The 17485-nt window shown below is 49.0% G+C and overlaps 2 protein-coding genes across 3 annotated transcripts in view; one reads left to right on the forward strand and one right to left on the reverse strand.

Moving 5' to 3' along the window:
• Positions 1 to 15300: 15300 nt before the first annotated feature.
• Positions 15301 to 17210, reverse strand: DNAJC30 (DnaJ heat shock protein family (Hsp40) member C30). The gene has a single exon (XM_053274833.1). The coding sequence runs from the start codon at positions 16937 to 16939 to the stop codon at positions 16244 to 16246; it is 696 nt and encodes a 231-aa protein (XP_053130808.1). The 5' UTR covers positions 16940 to 17210; the 3' UTR covers positions 15301 to 16243.
• A 91-nt stretch (positions 17211 to 17301) lies between these two features.
• Positions 17302 to 17485, forward strand: part of STX1A (syntaxin 1A) — a 100073-nt gene continuing 99889 nt past the window's right edge. The window contains exon 1 of one of the 2 annotated variants that reach the window (XM_053274829.1): positions 17302 to 17407. The gene's annotated coding sequence lies outside the window, so the exon portion shown is untranslated. The remainder of the gene's footprint in view (positions 17408 to 17485) is intronic. The other variant, XM_053274828.1, reaches the window with a different exon arrangement.

The raw sequence follows: 17485 nt of genomic DNA on the forward strand, positions 1-17485 counted from the left end.
TCCTGCACTGCTCCCAGCAATTAACAGAGGCTTCCGAGTCAGAGGGTACAATCCAGCCAAAGTTAGTCTCATCAGCTGTGATGGAAGAATGCACTCGGTTGCCGGCAGCTAACATTTGCTAGACTGGGCCCAGAGAGTTTCAGACAGTAATTCTGTGCATCGGAATACGCTAGTGTGTGCCCTGAGATATAAATCAATGACAAAAATATTGAGAGCACTCACCCACTGAAGAGGTTGCCTGGTTTGTCTCTGGATGACTCCCTGCTTGGACTTTTCCTCTTTCCAGTCGGCCTCAGATGGGGTGAGTAATTCAGCCGTGCCTCTGTAGGAGGTGTGATTGGGTTGTTCGGTCACTTCTGATGTAGAATCATCGGTTACCTCTGATACAGAAACAGAATTGAGTTAGCAGGCACGCTCAGGACAGTGTGAGTCATGCAGGAAAGCAGAAGGTGGGTGTCCCCTGCCAGTGTGGGAAATTCTTTCTCTTACATTGTGAAGATAAACTTTTTGTGGTGTGTAAGAGATATGCAAGTCCCCAATTTTATTATTATTATTATTTTTAAAGGGTGTCTCCACTATCGGACATTGGGGTGAAATGCTTTGGTGCCCGGATACGGATACGGATGTGATGATCTCAGATCAGAGCTTTGATGCTATTTTGCTCAAAGTGTCTTGAAATACATACACTTTTAAAAATCTAAGCTCCAAATCTTGAAACGCTGTATCCACATGTGTCTCGTGTGTGTGTGTGTGTGTGTGTGTGTGTGTGTGTGTGTGTGTGAGCAACGTTTCATTTCACCTATAGCTGGGTTGCACTGGGGCGATTTCAAGGGTGACGGAATCAGGCATGCTGACAGTTATTTTGATGACTGCAGCCATACGCAGATTATCAAGTTGCTATTATATGTAGCCACTGGCAAGAGAACATTTTTTAATCAAAAGGCATGTTTTTACAAAAGCCTTAAATATTATAGAGAGTGTCTTAAATGTGCAAAGGACATCAGTAACGGAATTGGAAGTGATGTCCCAAAATGCTGATTCCGTTATTTGTTCTGTTTTGCGCATTTCCTATCTGTAACGTTTAAGGGTTTTGCAAAAATATAGTAGGAGGTGTTCTCTTGCCAGTGGATACATAGAATATCAGCTTGAAAATTTGTTTATGGCTGCAGGCATTGAGCAAAGTCGCAACATGGCTGATTCAGTTACCCTTAGAATTGCCCATTTGTCAGACAACATTATTATTATTATTATTATTATTATTATTATTATTATTATTACATTTATATCCCGCTCTTCCTCCAAGGAGCCCAGAGTGGTGTACTACATACTTGAGTTTCTCTTTCACAACAACCCTGTGAAGTAGGTTAGGCTGAGAGAAAAGTGACTGGCCCAGAGTCACCCAGCTAGTTTCACGGCTGAATGGGGATTTGAACTCAGGTCTCCCCGGTCCTAGTACTGGGTAAGAGGGAGAGCAGGATGGCAGGGGCGGGGTGGGGTGCACTATACTGCAGCGCTTCCCTTTCAGTACAAGGTTGCAAGATAGTTTTTCGGTTACGTCTCCCCTCCCTTAATAATTGCAGTCATCTTTTTTTCCTGCAAGGCCCAATTTGGAAGGGGCCCGGAGTGTCTTAGCAGACAATGTTGCACACAAGCCAGCAGTGTGATGCAGCTGCTAAAAAGTCTAATGCAATCCTAGGCTGCACAAACAGAAACCAAGTGTTCAGCTCCCAAGGAGGAATCATCCCACTCTATTCAGCACTGGTCAGGCCTCACTAGGAATACTGCGTCCAATCTTAGGCCCCACATTTTAAAGAGGATGTTGATTGCCTGGGATCTTTTCCGAGGAGGGGCAACAAAAATGATGAGGGGACTGGAAACCTGTGAGGAGGCATGAGAGAACCATCTTTGAGGTGGAGTGGTTCTCTGTTGCACCTGAGGCAGGACTAAAACCAATGCATTGAAATTACAAGGAGGTAGATTTAGGCTGGACATTGGCAAGAATTCCCTAACAGGATCATGCAACCGAGGGCTCTCCTTTGCAGTTGGTTTCCAAGGGGAGGTTAGGCAGTCATCTGTCTGGAATTCTGCAGCAATTTCCTGCACTGAGCAGGGGAGTTGGACAAGAAGACATAAGAACATAGGAAGCTGCCATATACTGAGTCAGAGCCTTGGTCCCTCTAGCTCAGTATTGCCTTCACAGATTGACAGCAGCTACTCCAAGGTTGCAGGCAGGAATCTCTCTCAGCCCTGTCTTGGAGATGCTGCCAGGGAGGGAACTTGGAATCTAGATGCTTTTCCTAGAGCGGCTGCATTCCCTAAGGGGAATATCTTACAGTGCTCATATGTGGTCTCCCATTCATCTGCAACCAGGGCGGACCCTGCTTAGCTAAGGGGACAAGACATGCTTGCTACCACCAGACCAGCTCTCCTCTCCTCTAAGCCCCCTTCAAGACCTCCAAGTCCCTCCCAGCTCTATGATTCTATGCAATCTCCAGGTACTGGAGTTAATACAGGGTATTTGCATGTGCAGAAGTTCTTGGGAGTAATGCAAGCTTTAGAGCAGGCCTGCTCAACGTCGGCCCTCCTGCAGATATTGACCTTCAACTTCCATCATAATCCCTGGCTATTGGTCACTGTGGTGGGGGGTTATGGGATTTGTAGTCCAAAAACAGCTGCAGGGTCGGTTGAACAGCCCTGCTTTAGAGCAAATAATTCCCTTCCTGACTAGCCTCCTGCACCTCTCCTCCCCCCGCCCCCCCCAGCAGATGCTGTAGGTAAAAGTAAAGTGTGCTGTCGAATCAGTATTGACTCGTGGCGCCCACAGAGCCCTGTGGTTGTCTTGTGTAGGAATACAGGAGGGGTTGGCCATTGCCTCCTCCCGCACAGTACGAGATGATGCCTTACAGCATCTTCCAATATGGCTGCTGCCCGATATAGGCATTGCCCATAGTCTGGGAAACATCCCAGTGGGGATTCGAACCGGCAACCTCTGGCTTGCTAGTCAGGTCATTTCCCTGCTGCACCATTAGGTGGCGGTTAGCGGAACTAAAATGTTGCCCTAATTCACCATTTGATGGGGTTCCCCCCCCCAATTTTGTCTCTAAAACTCTTCACTGTCCAATTTCTGGGGAAAGTAAGGTTTGGAAAAGAGGCCTTTTAAAAACAAAACGGAAGTTTTTGAACCAATATTGAAGGGAACTATGTAAAGTATTCACTTGCCAAAGGTAACCTCTTCCAGCAGGGGTGCGTGAACTTGCACCTCCAGCCGTTGTTGAACTACAACTCCCATCACCCCCGCCACAATGTATTGTGGTTGGGGATGATGGGAGTTGTAGTTTGACAACAGCTGGCCAGCCAGGTTTGCCCACCCCTGTCTTACAGGCTAGTTTTCGGAAACCTGTACATCGAAGCAGGATTTATGATTGATCGAAGGACAAAAGAAGAGGTCCTGTTGGATCAGACATCTCGTAGGCCTTTAAAGCCCTGAATGGCTGGGTTCCCTGAGAGCGTGCATTTCTCTACAGCTACCTTGAGATCATCAGGAGGGGTCCATCTTCTCGGTTGTGGAACATGCTTCCCGCGGATCTAAAAGGCTTATCATCCTTGGCGGCCTTCAGGAGAGCCTTAAAGACCCATCTTTTTAGCCTGGTTTATAATGATATCTAGTTTTAGTTTTAATTGGGTTCAAATGTTGTTGTTTTTAAAAATTAATTGTTTTCTTAAGTGTTTTTGATGTTAATATAAACCGCCCTGAATCACTTTAGGAAGGGCAGTATATAAATTGAATTAAATGGCTGTTCAGAGGTACACTTCCTAACTAGCATGGTTAACAACAGCATAAGAAGATCCATCAGTTCCATTATCCTCTTTCCAGCTGTGGTCCACCAGATGCTTCTAAGAAGCCCCAAAGCAGAATATAATAAATGCAACTGCCCTCCTGTTGCATGGCCCCAACATCTTGTATTCAGCAGTAGACTGCCTCTAAATTTGGAGGATCTATATTATCCATCAGAAGTCCTTTTACTTATCAAACTCCCTTTCTGTTATAAATATTGGGGGGGGGGTGCATGAGACCATTGCTTTAGGGAACCAGACATCCAAATGTTTGCCAGAAAATCTGAGTGCGTACAAAAATTTGCTTGAGAATGTCTGCCCAAACTTGTTTCTGCTCCCGAGGAAAAGAAAAAAGGCTGTTGCTTAATTATGTGTTGTTTCATTTAAATGCATGCAAATTTCAAGCTCCTAGTCCTCTAGCATTGATGCGGAATTGTCTATTCCCCGCCCCCCCATGACTAAGGTTTTTCTTTTCTATGGTAAGAAAAGGGGGCGGGAATACAATCTGGTTTTGAAACTTGCTAAGTGCCCACATCCAAAATGTTCTTTGTGGATGTTATGGAAGGGGTTCACAGACATCCAGAAGCAACCCCCTCCCCAATAAACCACTCCATTTTCCAGAAGCCTCACACTCGGAATGTAAATTTGCTATTTGGGTTTCTTCCCTGCAAGATTTAAGGAACTCATGGGGGGTGGGGGGAGAACAGGATAATTTCTGGATAGTCTCCTTACCTCGGGAACTTCAACCGGACTCGCCCTCCATGACGTAACGCACAAGCCAGACCATTCTTTCTTTTATGGGGGTGGGAACCTGCAAAATTTTACCGGGGGGGGGATCTCTCCCAGGTGAACCTGATTCCGGCAGCTTCAAGGTAGACCTCATGCTGTCTTTGTGAACTTTTTTTTCCATGTAATGTTTTTGGAAGCATAAGTGTGGAAACAGTATGTCTGTATATATATGTGTGTGTGTGCGCACACACATACACACACATATATATACAGACATACTGTTTCCACACTTATGTTTCCAAAAACATTACATGGGGAAAAAAAGTTCACAAAGACAGCATGAGGTCTGCCTTGAAGCTGCTGGAATCAGGTTCACCTGGGTTCACCTTTATAAAAATATAAAAACTTTGGAATAAATTTAAGTAATTCATTTCTGTATGAGGCATTTTCAAAACCCAGTTTTGTTGTCATCCTTCTGTATGCGGGGAAGACACGGTCTAAAGGGGATGCTTCACGTTTTTCCAGGAGGAGGAGAGTTTTGTTTTCCGGCATGCTCCAAATCTCGAAAAGCGTGCCCCGTTTCTCTGACGCCTGCCGACTCATTAGGAACATAGGAAGCTGCCATATACTGAGTCAGGCCCTTGGTCCATCTAGCTCAGTATTGCCTACACAGGCTAGCAGCAGCTTCTCCAAGGTTGCAGGCAGGAATCTCTCTCAGCCCTGTCTTGGAGATGCTGCCAGGGACGGAACCTGGAACCTAGATGCTCTTCCCAGAGTGGCCCCATTATCCCCTAAGGGGACTATCTCACAGGGCTCACACATGTCGTCTCCAATTCAAATGCAAACCAGGGCAGACCCTGCTTAGCTAAGGGGACAAGTCCTGCTTGCTACCACAAGACCAGCTCTCCTCTCCATTCAGCTGTGTGTTTCAGAAAGTTCCGTGTACCGGTGTATGACCTCATTCATTCTCGAAGCTTTGCTTCTGCTCTTGTGAAACCTAGTCGTCTTCTCCTCTCTCTGGAGCATGAGGTGTGTTGGTTGCTGGCCATGCAAATGGGTTTGAGCTGAAGGTGCAAATTCCAGTCGTGGCTGTGCCTTGTCACAAAGGCTCTGGAAAGAGAAGAAGCAAATTGTCATACACCGCACCACAGGATTTGGCCTACTGCATGCCTGGAGAAGGTACATTGATAGCCATCTTTTCTCTTTGCTGAACTCTTGAAAAGTGATATATAAGGAGGAGGAAGAGGAAGCACAAAGATGGCAGCTCAAAGATGGGGTGGAAATCTGGTCTTGCAGTAGTGAGCACGAATTGTCCTTTTGCTAAGCAGGGCTCACCTTGGTTTGCATTTGGATGGGTGGCCACATGTGAACAGTGTCTGCTGTAAGATATCCCCCTTCGTAGATAGGGCCATGGCTCTGTTTCAGAGCATCTGCTTGGCATGCAGAAGGTCCCAGGTTCAATCCCTGGCAGCATCTCCAGGCAGGCCCGGGAAAGACCTCTGTCTGCAATCCTGGAGAGCGGCTGCCAGTCAGTGTAGGCAGGACTGAGCTAGATGGACCAAGGGTCTTGCTTGGTAGAAGGCTGTGTGTTCCTGCTTCCTCTCTCCCAGCTTTGGTGGGAAATAAACCAGCCTCGGTCCACAGACATACAGTGCTGCGTTTATTTTGGTTGCCATCTGTGCATTTTTCTATTCTGTTGCTACAGTTAATATGTCAAGGGAAATGGTCAAGCAAAGCTACCTTCCCCCAACCACTGCTGGGAGATATCCAGAGCAAATACAAGTCAACTGCTAACTTGGCAAAGAGGCACCTTTTAACGTGGTGATTCTCTTTTATTATTATTATTATTATTATTATTATTATTATTATTATTATTATTATTATTATTACTTTTACATTTATATCCCGCTCTTCCTCCAAGGAGCCCAGAGCGGTGTACTACATACTTTAGTTTCTCTTTCACAACAACCCTGTGAAGTAGGCTAGGCTGAGAGAGAAGTGACTGGCCCAGAGTCACCCCAGCTAGTTTCATGGCTGAAGGGGGATTGGAACTTGGGTTTCCCCGGTCCTAGTCCGGCACTCTAACCACTTTGGGGACAGGGAGCCCTCTTATTTATTTATTATTTCTCTGTGTAAACCGCCCTGAGCTATTTTTAGAAGGGCGGTATAGAAATTGAATAAAAATAAATAAACAAACAAACAAACAAACAAAAATAAAAATAACTGGAAAGTGCAGCTGCTAATTTGCAGAGTATGTAAATTATTTGCTAGCCAATTTACGTAATGTGCAAATTAGGGTGCCCTAATTTGGAGAGCCAGAATGATAGCGTTTATGGAGGGGAAAATTGATATAAATTGGTAACATTTAATAGATCTCTCTTTTGTGAGAGCCAGTGTGGTATAGTGGTTAGAGGGTTAGAGAGATCCAGCAGGGTTGTTCTTATGTTCTTATAATCAGCCTGTGGAATTCTCTGCCACAAGATATGATGATAGCCAACAGCCTAGATGGCTCTAAGAGGGGTTTAGATAAATTTATGGGACAGGGCAATCAATGTCTACTAGTAGGAAGGCTATAGGCCACCTCCAGCCTCAGAGGCATGATGCCTCGAAATACCAGTTGCAGGGGAGTAACAGCAAGAGAGAGGGCATGCCCTCAGCTCTTGCCTGTGGGCTTCTTAGAAGCATCTGGTGGGCCACTGTATGAAGCAGGATGCTGGACTAGCTAGGCCTTGGGCCTGATCCAGTAGGACTGTTTTTATGTTTATGTTTAGTGTTGGACTAGGACTGGGGAGACCAGAGTTCAAATCCCCACTTGGACATGAGACTCACTGGGTGACTGTGGGCCGATCACTTATCTCTCAACCTAACCTACCTCACAGGGTTGTTGTGAGGACAAACATAACCTTCTGGGCTCCTTGGAGAAAAAGCGGGATATAGATATAAAATGCCCTCAGAGTAGGCATATAAAATAAATAAAAATAATTATTGGAGAGAGATGGAAGCCCCCAGGTTTCCTGCCTTTTCTGAGCAATGCTCTGAGGCCTTTTGAGGTGCAGGGTTGTAGCTGGTCTTGTGTTTGCAAGCATGACTTGTAATCTCTCTCAGCCTGATCTTAGAGATGCTGCCAAGGAGGGAACTTGGAACCTTCTGCTCTTCCCAGAGCGGCCCCATTATTCCCTGAGGGGAATCTCTTACAGGGCTCACACTTCTAGTCTCCCATCCAAATGCAAACCAGGGTGGACCCTGCTTAGCTAAGGGGACAAGTCATGCTGGCTTCCACCAGACCAGCTCTCCTATTCCTCAACAGGTGAATAGATGCACATTTACTCAGAAGTAAGTCCCACTAAGTCCCATAGGGCTGATTCTCAAGGAATCGTACATAAAATTGCAGCCAAGTCATCAAAGGGACAGGTTCCATGAAAGGAAAGGAAATAAGGAAGCAATAAATTAAAAAGAAATCATGTTGAGAGGAACAGATACGCTGGAAACGCTAAACATTTCCCCCCCAAAAAACAAAACATTACTTTTGTTTGCTGGCTTGGGGAACTTGGTAGCAGAGGTGAAATAGACCAGCTCAGTTCAAATTGGTGGACTTGCCTGGGGGATTTTGTAACTTAGGGGAAATGGAGATTTATTCTAGTGGTCTAGGTTAGACCACTTTTGCACAACACTGTTTCTCTGCAAAGAACACAACCTGCCATTTTTGCTCCTTAAGGGGAATGTCTTCAAGTACTCACTTGTAGTCCCCCATTCAAATGCAAACCAAGGCAGACCCTGCTTAGCAAAGGGGACAATTCATGCTTGCTACCACAAGACCGGCTGTCGTTCACTAATGCTCCCACCAACAACTTGTCAGTCTGCAAGCTTGGAGAAGCCGCTGCCAGTCTGTGTAGACAATACTGAGTTAGATTTCACAATGGAGGGAAGTAAGAAGTGGGGTCCCGCGGGGATCTGTACTGGGACGGGTGCTTTTTAATTTATTCATAAATGACATAGAAGTTGGGGTAAGCAGCAAGGTGGCCAAATTTGCAGATGATATCAAACTCTTTCAGGTAGTGAAATCCATAACGGATTGTGAGGAGCTCCAAAAGGATCTCTCCAAACTGGGTGAGTGGGTGACAAAATGGCAAATGCCTCTCCTCAGACATAACATTAATAATAATAATTATAATAATAATTATTATTATTACATTTTATATCCCACTCTTCCTCCAAGGAGCCCAGAGCGGTGTACTACATACTTAGGTTCCTCCTCACAACAACCCTGTGAAGTAGGTTAGGCTGAGAGAGAAGTGACTGGCCCAGAGTCACCCAGCAAGTCTCATGGCTGAGTGGGGATTTGAACTCGGGTCTCCCCGGTCCTAGTCCAGAACTCTCGCCACTACACCACGCTGGCTAATGGTGAACTAATCGTTCACCTTTAGTGAACAGCATGCTTTCCGGCCCAGAAGAAATACATGAGGGGGGAAATCTGACAGGATGTTGAGGGAAATTACTATGTCCTGGTACTAGAATTGTCGAAATCAGGCAACATCCCCGTTGTTGTCGAAAAGAAGGGCGGTGGGGATATGAGTAGGGCTATTTCTTTATGAGGACCACCTAAAACGTCACAGAGCTGCTACAAGCAAGCTTTTGAGTCCTCCAGAACACTTCTTCAGGCTGGGGGTGATTGTGCAACACAACATGGCAGTAGTGAGGAGAGAGCTGTTGAATTGCGGAATCCAAAAGACGTAAACAGTCCCCACGATGGCCAAAAGGAATGCTTCCACAGGCCCACCAGCAGGAGATGAAGGTCATAACCATCACCACATCCGGTGGCAGAGAGTTCCGTAGATTATATATGCACTGTGTGAAAAAGGACTTCCTCTTGTTGGTCCGAAATTTCCCAGCCTTCAGTTCCACAGGAGACAAATTTCTTTCTCTCTCTCATGCCACACCATGCATCGTTTTATAAACCTCGATCATGTCTCCACGAAGTTGCCTCTTTTCCAAACTAAAAAGCCCCAGATGCTGTCACCTTGCCTTGTAAGCAAGGTGCTCCAGGCCGCTGGTCCTCTTGGTTGCCTTCTTCTGCACCTTCTCCTGTTCTACAATGTACCCGATTCAAATGATTGAATCTGGTCGGCATTAAATCCAGCCCGGCTTCGCCTTGGGACACCCTCCCTCCAGGGGAGATGGGGACAGAGCATGATTGGTGGTGCAGAAATGGCGCGTCACGCCAAAAGGCTTGTGCAGGCAGAACGGGGCCAGCTGGCAGAGACGTCTCTTGGCAGGGTGGCCCATGCTATTTGGGAGAAGCATCAGGCAAAATATTGGCATTGTGCTCTGAGTCAAACAAACAAAGGCTGCTTCTCGGGAAAGAGAAAAAAGAAGCTGGCGTCCGTCCGTGTGTGTATGCAGAACTGGCACCAGGGCACATTGAGGGGGATGATTGTAGAAGCCAGAAGGGTCCTGCTTAGCAGTCATTGTGCAAAAATACCCTAGCACGTGGTGTCCAGGGGCTTGCCCCTTCTGATCCGGGTGGAAGTATACAGCTGCCAAGGCTGGCAGCCATTGCTAGCCCTATCCTCCATGAACCAGTCAAATCCTCTTTTAAAACCATCGAGATGGGTGGACGTCACCATATCCGATGGCAGTGAGTTCCACCGCCTAACTACATTTTGTGCCAAGAAGTACTCCCTTCCATCGCCGTAAATCTCTGAGTGTTTTGCTTCCGGGGATGACCCCGGGTTCTAATACCATGAACCATCGAACTTGGTGCAGCCCATACCATAAAACTTGATTCACACCGTGCGTGATTTTGGCAGGTTGCGTCCCAAGCCAGTGTGGGGCCAGCAAATTAAGACGGCCGGTAAGGCAGTCAACATCTCCTGCTTAATATGTGAGGCTCCAGTTCCGTGTTCCTGCAGCTCTGGGTGGGATAAGGAACCGGCGACCAACCCCACCCATCGGAAGTGCTTGATGTGGGACCACCAGACGGATATGGCTGGATCTCTTCCAGGCCTGTAGCAAACCTAAAAGTCGAGGGCTACCAAAACATGCGGGGAGGGGGAAACTTCTCTGGTTCTTCCCATCAGTCCTAAGTGCAAGCAACATCCGTGATTCAAGTTGTTTTCTCTGCAGCCCTAATTTTTTTTTAAAGGTGGAGGGTGGCGGGAGGCCAGACCTGCCCTAGCCTTGCTCCTGGCTATGGGTCTGAGATTCCCTTCCCCGCAGAATCCTCCAGGGACAGCATATGGCAATACTGGAGAGGAAAGTCTGCTCAGTAACCACCAAGGGGGAGAAAGGGGGGGCTTTTTAGCCCCCCCCCCGCTGTTTCCCCGACGTCCCTGCTGTAGGTTAATAGAATGCCAAACGCTTGTTTCCAAGAGAGAGGAGAATATTTCCTATTTGCCAGTGGGTAGCCCTTGATTACAAGCAACAGCCGCTGTCTCTGGGATGCCAACCCGGCTCTCCCATTGGCCGGGAGGACCAGCCGGGCTCTCCTGCATCCTGATGGGCTGCCTGTTGCCTTGGCAACAGCAGCATCCAGGTCCTCCTGCAAAAGGGGGGAGAGAGAGAGAGAGAGAGAGAGAGAGAGAGAGAGAGAGATCTCGCAGCACTGCAACCCTCTCTGAAGAATCCAGCGTTTCCACCACAGCACTGTGTATAATCCCAGAGAGGCGTGACCCGGAGGAGGCTGTGGCACGTCTAGCAGCCTCCACATTCAACCTGGCAAGGAATCTTGGGGTGCGCTTTTCAGATCTAGTGCCTTAGCTACTGAGTCCATGAGTACCATCTGTGGGGGCGGGGGCTCATTGTGATGGCTGACAAGCTGGCCTGCACCCTTAGAGACGGAAAAGAGGCGGTCAAACTGGGCAAAGAGACACCTTTTAATGTGGCGATTCTCTTGTCTTTAGCAGGGGGAGAGCAACTGGACCTATCCGCCCCCAGCACAGCATCCCTCCAGTGACTGTTGCTGGGGTCTCTCTCATGTTTCTTTTTAGACTGTGAGCCCTCTGAGGACAGGGAGCCCTCTTATTTGTTTGTTATTTCTCTGTGTAAACTGCCCAGAGTCTGGAAGGGCAGTAAAGAAATTGAATAAATAAATAAGATCAAACAAACAAACAAACAAACAAACAAATAAATAAATGGTTAGTCAGGGTGCGGCCATGCTTTTCTTGTCTTGACCATTGGGCCTGCAGCGGCCATGTTGGCAAAGGCGTATGTGTTTTTTTAAAGCTGTCAAGCGCTTTTAAAAACACAAAAACCACTCGAAATTCTATCAACATGGTCGGAGGAGCGGAAACTACCATTGCAACGCCCTCCAAAGATAACTCCGTGGGGAGAGTGTACGCAATTTGGTGATTGTTACCCCCAACTCAGGGGGTCCCAACTTGTGGTACTCCGGAGGCTGCCACAACTACAACTCCCATCATCCCTAGCCACAATTCGTTGTGGTTGGGGGTGATAGGGTTTGAAGCTCAGCAACCTCTGGAGTACCACAGCAAGGGCGGCACATCTTTGGCCATCCTAAAGATGTTAGACTACAACTCCCATAATGCCTAACTGTTGGCTGTTGTGGATGGGGATGATGGGAGTTGTAGTCCAAACACAGCTGGAGGGGCTGTTGTGCAGACCTGCCCTAGCCCTTTGCTCTGTGCAAAGATGACTGAAAGTTGACCCCCGTGGTTTGGAGGGTGGGATAAAGGAAAGGTGTCAACACACACAAAGCTGTAAGTGCCACAATTTGTTCCCCAGCCCTAGGGGAGATGTTGCCAAAAATCACTATGAGCCTTCATCCCCTGTGATGGTTGATTGATGAAGCGCCGTCAAGTCACTGTCGCCTCTTAGCAACCACCTAGATAGATTCTCTCCAGGATGATCTGCCTTCCACTTGGCCTCTCAGTGGTGCCTTCATGGCTGTCGTCCATCCACTGTCGTCCGTCCATCCAAGGTCCATCCACCTTGCTGCTGGTCGTCCTCTTCTTCTCTTTCCTTCCACTTTCCCCAGCATGACGGACTTCTCCAGGGAGCTGGGTCTTCGCATAACGTGTCCCACGTATGATCGTTTGAGCCTGGTCATTGGTGCCTCAACTGGAAATTCTGGATTGATTTGTTCTAGGATCCATTCGCTTGTTTTCCTGGCTGTCCATGGCATCCTCAATAGTCTTCTCCAGCACCCAAGTTCAAACCGACGGCTAAATTGTAAATTTGATTGTAATTGTAATTGAGCCATTTCAGAAGGGCGGTATAAAAATCAAATCAACCAACCAATCAACCAATCAATCAAGTGTGTGGGCCTGGCTCCTGTATCCAGAATGTCTAAAGCAAGATAATCTGCATTTTGTGGGGAGTAGAAGAAGAGGCAGTGAATGCAAGCCTCATGCTTAAAAACCAGTCTGGAGAATTGGGTCTAGCATCAATCAAAGAAGCACGGCCGGTATTTCCGGCTGGGTCCAGCTGCCTCCCGTCTCCCTCCGGCTCTTTAGAAAGTTAGCTCAAGCACATCAGAAGAGCAGGCAGCGCAAGGGGCGGAGCTGGCTGGGGCGGGTGAGAGAGCTTTGCCTGGGAAAGGGGTCCACCAACAGGTGTAGGAAGGCCTGGCTGAACAATGAGATGGGCGGCAGGGAGGAGACGGTTTTTGAATGGCCAAGAGAGGCTTGGAGGCCCCCAGGAAGCCAGTGGCCCATGTTGGGTGCAAAGACTCCGAACAGGAAAGAACTGGTCAAAACAGGGAGGAGAGCTGGTCTTGCGTGAGCAGGAATTATCCCCTTTACTAAGCAAAGTTGGTCTTGGTTGCATTTGGGTGGGTGACAGGTAAGTGCTGTCTATTGTAAGATGCTGCGCTTAGCAGGAGGAGGCTGTAGCTTCGTGACAGAGCCTCTGTTTGCATGCAGAAAGTCCCAGGTTCAATCCCTACATCCCAGGTTCAATCCCTGGCAGCATCTCCAGGTCGGCCCAGGACAGACTGCAGCCAGGACCTTTGGAGGGCTGCTGCCAGTCAGTGCAGACGACACTAAGCTAGATGGACCAATGAACTGATTCCATTTAAGGCCGCTTCTTATGATGTGGAACATGATGGACAAGTTGGTTGTCTGGCCAGGTGTTCACTTAGGAAGGATTCATTCTGCTTCTCTGCACTTTCCTTCATTGCTCCTTTTCTGCGTTTGCCATTTAACAGCCCTGCTGCCACCACCTCCTGCAGCTGGCTTACAGCGTCTGCATTAGCCCCCATCGCACGAAAAGGACACCCACCCACCCCCATCAGTGGGAGTTAACTTACTCTGCATCCAGTTACGCCCAGAGGGATAAACCATGCCTGCCTTATTCAGCAGGCTGGCAGGGAAGTAACTTGCCTAGTGAGCAAGAGATTGCTGGTTCAAACCCCTGCTGGTCTGTTTCCCGGACTATGGGAAACACCTCTATTGGGCAGCAACAATATAGGAAGGTGCTAAAAGGCATCATCATCTCATACTGCGTGGGAGGAGGCCATGGTCAACTCCTCCTGTATTCTACCAAAGACAACCACAGGGCTCTGTGGGTGCCAGGAGTCGACACCGACTCAAAGGCACAACTTCACCTTTACTGTGAGTTTACTGCAAGTTCAAACTTGTCCCCCCCAAAAACGGACGCAAAAGTGGATTAAAAACAAAACAAAACTCTGGATGTAAATCGGGCTACACTCACAGTGAAAAACCCAAATTGTGTGTGAAGTGTTTCCTGATTGCTCGCAGGGACTTCGGGGTAAATCTCTGGCCGATATGTGAATGCACACACAACCTCCATTCCAGAGGAGATGTGAGCTAAAAAGCCCTATGTGAAAAAAATGCCCAGGCTGTGATGCCACCTCCTTCCCAAATGCAAATCCAAGTCATTTTGCTAGACGCTGAAAACATGAAGGGCTCGAGGACAGTGCCAGGGCTCCCTCTGCTGGGTCACTCAAAAACTGCAGCCTGGCGCTTGGAAACAAAGGAAGATTTCGACACAAGAGGAGTAGCGGACTGGACCAACCATGGCCCGGGGTGGTTCCTCTTCCTCTCTGCTTGCTGGAATTGGCTCCCCAGGGAATTATGGGAAGGAGTGGTGAATGAAAGAAAGATAGGGAAGGAGAAATTGGGGTGAGAATATAAGCGGGCAGGGGGTGGCTGGCAGCTAAGGTCTTTTTTATACTGATATTCTGGCTTCCAGACAGTGCCACCTCTCTCCCTTTCCCCCCAAGCTCTCCTCAAAACTCATCTTTCTCCAGGGAGTCCAGGCCAATGCACCCCACTGTCACTGACAATTGCACCTAAGCCTGTGTGACTGCATTTCTTCTGTTTTATCCCATCTTAGAATTTGAACTCCCCTTCTTCAGAGCTTTCTAAACAAGCCTGCAATACAGGACACCCGACGTCTGCTTTTCTCCTTTCAAACACAGTCCCAAATTGCAAACACGTGAAGCTGCCTTCTGCAGAGTCAGACTAGCATCCATCTCACCTGCGACTGTCTGCTCTGACTGGCAGCAGCTCTCTTGAGCAAAGGGAGAATCTTCTTCAGCCTTGCTTCAGCTGGAGATACGAGGGCGGATATGGGACGATCTGCATGCAAAGCAGGTGATCTTCCCCGGAGTTATGACCCCTTTCCAAATTTCTCATCTCTGAACACAGAAAAGGGCAGGCGTGTTTTCTGTACCAAAACATCCCCAAATGTTAGGGCCAACTGGAAGCTACCTTTTAGTAAGGTTTAAAAACAGAACCTGGAAGGACCAGAAAACAGTTCTGAACTCATTCTTGGTGTCTTTATATATTAAAATAAAGCTCATACACATTATTTATTTGAATCCCTTGTATATACATACAAATCAAACCACAACACCCTCATTCCATACTGCAAGAGCTGTGAGGATTTTGTGTGGCACAGTTTCCCCATTAACAGTGATCTCAAAAGGACATGATTCTCGCAACATTATTAGAAGACACCACACACTGTGCAGGTTTGAGATCTCCTCTCTTCAAGTTGCCTAAAAAGGCATCTGTTAACACAACCCAAAGACTTGCTGACAGTGTTCAAGTTCTGCTCTTTCGTATTCTGAAGCAACTTTGAGGCCCTAATGCAGGGGAACTCCCCAGAATTGATAAAGGCGGCAAAGCCCACCTCTGAAGATAAATTCCACCCTCCCAACAGAGAAAGGGAGAACAGCATGCTAGAGGCGATCCTGGCATCCAAATCCCCACCATGCTTGATATCGACACTGACTAAACAATTAAATGTCTCCTCAAAGTGCAGTTGGGTGTGGGAGAGGAAACCCATTCAAGTTTCAATTCACAAAAGACAGATTAAGCAACCGAACCCCAAACCATCAACAACAGAATGGCAGGACCAGGGTTTCTAAGGCAAGGTAAAATGCATTTTTAATCAGAATCAGCATTCGGAGAGTTGCTTTCTGCTGCTAATGCTCAAAACGCCTCTGAAATGTGAATGTTACCCTCTGAGTGACCCATGGCTATAGCCAAAACGTCAGGAAAAAGGCAGATTTCCCAAGGCTGGCAGGATGCTACCTTTCTGAAAGAGATTTCTGTCCTGCTGCAAAGACAGTGCAGCCTTTGGCAGGAGCAGGCACACCTTTCAGCACCACTGCTGGTTTTGCTTGCTCCCAGAAAACCGCCTAGTCCTCCCCAAGTTCAAAGAGGGTGGGCAAGCTGGCTTTCCTTCCCGCCCCTCACTTCCTCATGCTGAAGAAGAGGGCCAAGGTTGCGAAGAAGAGGAAGGCGATGCCGATTTCGTTCAGCGCGTCCAAATGCCACCTCTTCTCTGACTCATCTCGGCGCTTCTGCAACTCCCGGCGCCGCTGCCGGATGACGCGCTCCCGCTCCAGCTGCTTGCCGTAGTGGGCCTGGAAGAACTTGTCGAAATCGAAGATGGGCTTGGCGGGGGACGGGCTGGACGTGAAGGTCTGGGACTTCCTGGCAGAGGTGGGCAGAGAGGCAGGCGCCCCCTCCTTTCCCGAGGGCTCCCCGGCGGTGCGGAGGTCCTGCTGGCTAAGGATGCCCTGGTCGTACTTCTTGCGCAGGGTGACACTGCCCAGCACCAGGTAGGCCTCGCTGATGCGGGTGAAGCGTTCGGCCGCCTCCTCGCTGCCAGCGTTGCGGTCCGGGTGGTAGAGGAAGGACTGCTTGTAGTAGGCCGTCTTGATCTGGGCCTGGGTGGTGCTGGCTGGCACCTGCAGCAGCTCATACAAGCCTGTGGGCGACCTGTGGTGGGCCGGGCCATTCCCTGGCTCGGAGTGGTCTCTTGAGAGCCCACGGGAGGCTATGGGGCCAGCCAGGGAGGGGGGCAAAGCCCAGGCTCTGGCCCCACAGGGAGCCCAAGGGAGGGGGCTGCCCCTCAGCCCGCCCTGGGCCCTGGCCAGGGCCATGAACAGTCCTCGCTCCCCCTTCAGCTGCCCCCAGCTGGCCCTTCAGCCCTGACCTCCGCCATCTTGGACTCTCCCAAGAGACCGCAGCAGCCGGCCGGCGGTGTGTCGCCTCGCCCTCCCTCAGGCGGGCAGCCAATCGGGAGCGCCTCCCGGCCGGAAGTGACACCAAGCCGGGGATGCCATTGGCCGCCGCGAGAGGCCCGCGGGATGCAGGGAGGCCAGAGCCGCGTCCCAGCGAGAGAGGCCGCGCGCCCGGCGTGACGTCATCCGGAGCTGGGCGGCGCGACCAATCAGAGTGCGGCGAGAGAGGGGGTGGGGGTGAGCAAAGTCGCGGTGACGCGCGCGGGGATGACGTTGTGCCTGCTGATTGGTGGGTTTCGTTTTGGGGCCACGACGCGGCTGGACGATGGGAAGAGCCCGCGCTAGAGACCAAAAGGGGGCTTGCGGGTTGCTTCTTTCCCACCCAAGGTGAGGGTGCTGGAAGAGACCCCCGTCTGGGGTTGCATGGCCCTGCTAGCTCTGTGTTCCCTGTAGGGATTTCCAGAT

This window comes from Hemicordylus capensis, chromosome 12 (genome assembly GCF_027244095.1).
Source record: "Hemicordylus capensis ecotype Gifberg chromosome 12, rHemCap1.1.pri, whole genome shotgun sequence".
Taxonomy (NCBI): domain Eukaryota; kingdom Metazoa; phylum Chordata; class Lepidosauria; order Squamata; family Cordylidae; genus Hemicordylus; species Hemicordylus capensis.

Coding starts and splice junctions, on each gene's coding strand:
- DNAJC30 (XM_053274833.1), bottom strand. CDS start 16,939: ATGGCCCTGGCCAGGGCCCAGGGCGGGCTGAGGGGCAGCCCCCTCCCT.